This window comes from Rhagoletis pomonella, unplaced genomic scaffold (genome assembly GCF_013731165.1).
Source record: "Rhagoletis pomonella isolate Grant_MI unplaced genomic scaffold, Rhpom_1.0 Rhpom_scaffold_02381, whole genome shotgun sequence".
Lineage (NCBI taxonomy): Eukaryota > Metazoa > Arthropoda > Insecta > Diptera > Tephritidae > Rhagoletis > Rhagoletis pomonella.
The window spans coordinates 1-1,331 of record NW_023460935.1 but is presented as its reverse complement, the minus strand read 5'-3'; the positions used below and the strand labels follow the sequence as shown (position 1 = coordinate 1,331).

Sequence of the window (1,331 nt, the reverse complement as noted above, 5' to 3'; positions counted from 1 at the left end):
AGGTCGACAGTTAAATATATGGACTGTAATTTCTCAAATATGTTCTAGCACTACTACTTATTCGACTAAGGTGGCCGGCATATTTTGTGTAGTAGATACGTACATATGTATGTGTATGCATGTATGTAACTGTACTGCAACTATTTAAATATACTTAAAATAAATATTTTTCTACAATTAATAAACTTTTATTAAAAAAATGTATTTCTTAATAATAATAGAGAATTTACATATGTACAAAAATGTACTATATCGCTAGCTTAAAATGAAAAGTTGCTTAGTCCAGTTTTTAAAATAGTACAGGAGAGAATACAAGCATTTAAAACTCAGTTTCTTCAAGTACATATTTGCAAAAATTTTAACTGCATATTTCAAGCTAGAACACTTCAAAGGAATAAAATTTCCCAAAGTTGGAGACTACCTTGTGTATTATTAGGGACTTATAACATCATTTGTGACTATTTTGGACTTAGGAAGTTTGCACATCACTGATTTGAGTTAAAAAAACTTAATTGGATCTTTTAAGAAACTATTAATTTTTATATAATATACATATACAATTTTGTAGAAAAAATGGACTTAGCAACTTTTCACTCTGCATAATCGGTAAGTAAATATATTTCTTTTATACTTTTAAAATAAATGACACATTTCATTTTGCGTTTGCAGAAAATAGATACTCAGACCAATGTGGCCAACCTTTGAAGCTGTTGTACAATTCATCTGCTCTGGCATCTGTCGATGTAGGATCCAACATATATGCTCCATATATTTTATAATCTGGCGAGAGTTTACCTAATTGTACACCCTCCTCTAATAATAATTTTGTGACATCCATCTGTTTTTCTGATGGCTTTTGTTTTTTGAATGTACCAATATAGGCGAAACTAATACTGTCCGAATTGAAGCCACGCAAATGTGCACCGACTACATCCCAACCACGTCCTTCATACACATTGCCATCGCCACCAATTAGGAAGTTGTAAATAATATCATCATGATTTTGAGATTCAATGTTAAGAGTTTGTGTCATACGTACACGATAGACGCACATGGCCTGAAAAAGAGAAAACCATCTTTAAATGTCACTAAGTAGGTAAGAAGTGAATATGCTAGTAATAAATATGTACATATACCCATGAGTATAAAGTAATTTTGCAAGCCAACTTCAAAAAAAATTCCTATTTTGGCCGAACCTAGGTGCCCCGCCCTTTTGATATTTTTCGGTGACACCTTTTTTTTTAATAGTTCTACTGGAATAATCAAAATACATCCATACAAAGCTTTAATGCTTTTTGGTGAGCTTTAGTTTACTGGCTTTAGGGTGGTAC

General features: G+C 31.6%; 1 protein-coding gene across 1 annotated transcript; it reads right to left on the bottom strand.

Moving 5' to 3' along the window:
• Positions 1-573: 573 nt before the first annotated feature.
• LOC118753353 (peptidoglycan-recognition protein LC-like) lies at positions 574-1,057 on the bottom strand (the record flags this gene model as incomplete). The annotated part of the gene is given in 1 exon segment (XM_036488229.1): positions 574-1,057. A coding segment is annotated over 1 exon segment (405 nt), but the record flags the coding sequence as incomplete, so codon positions are not given.
• Between the last annotated feature and the right edge of the window lie 274 nt (positions 1,058-1,331).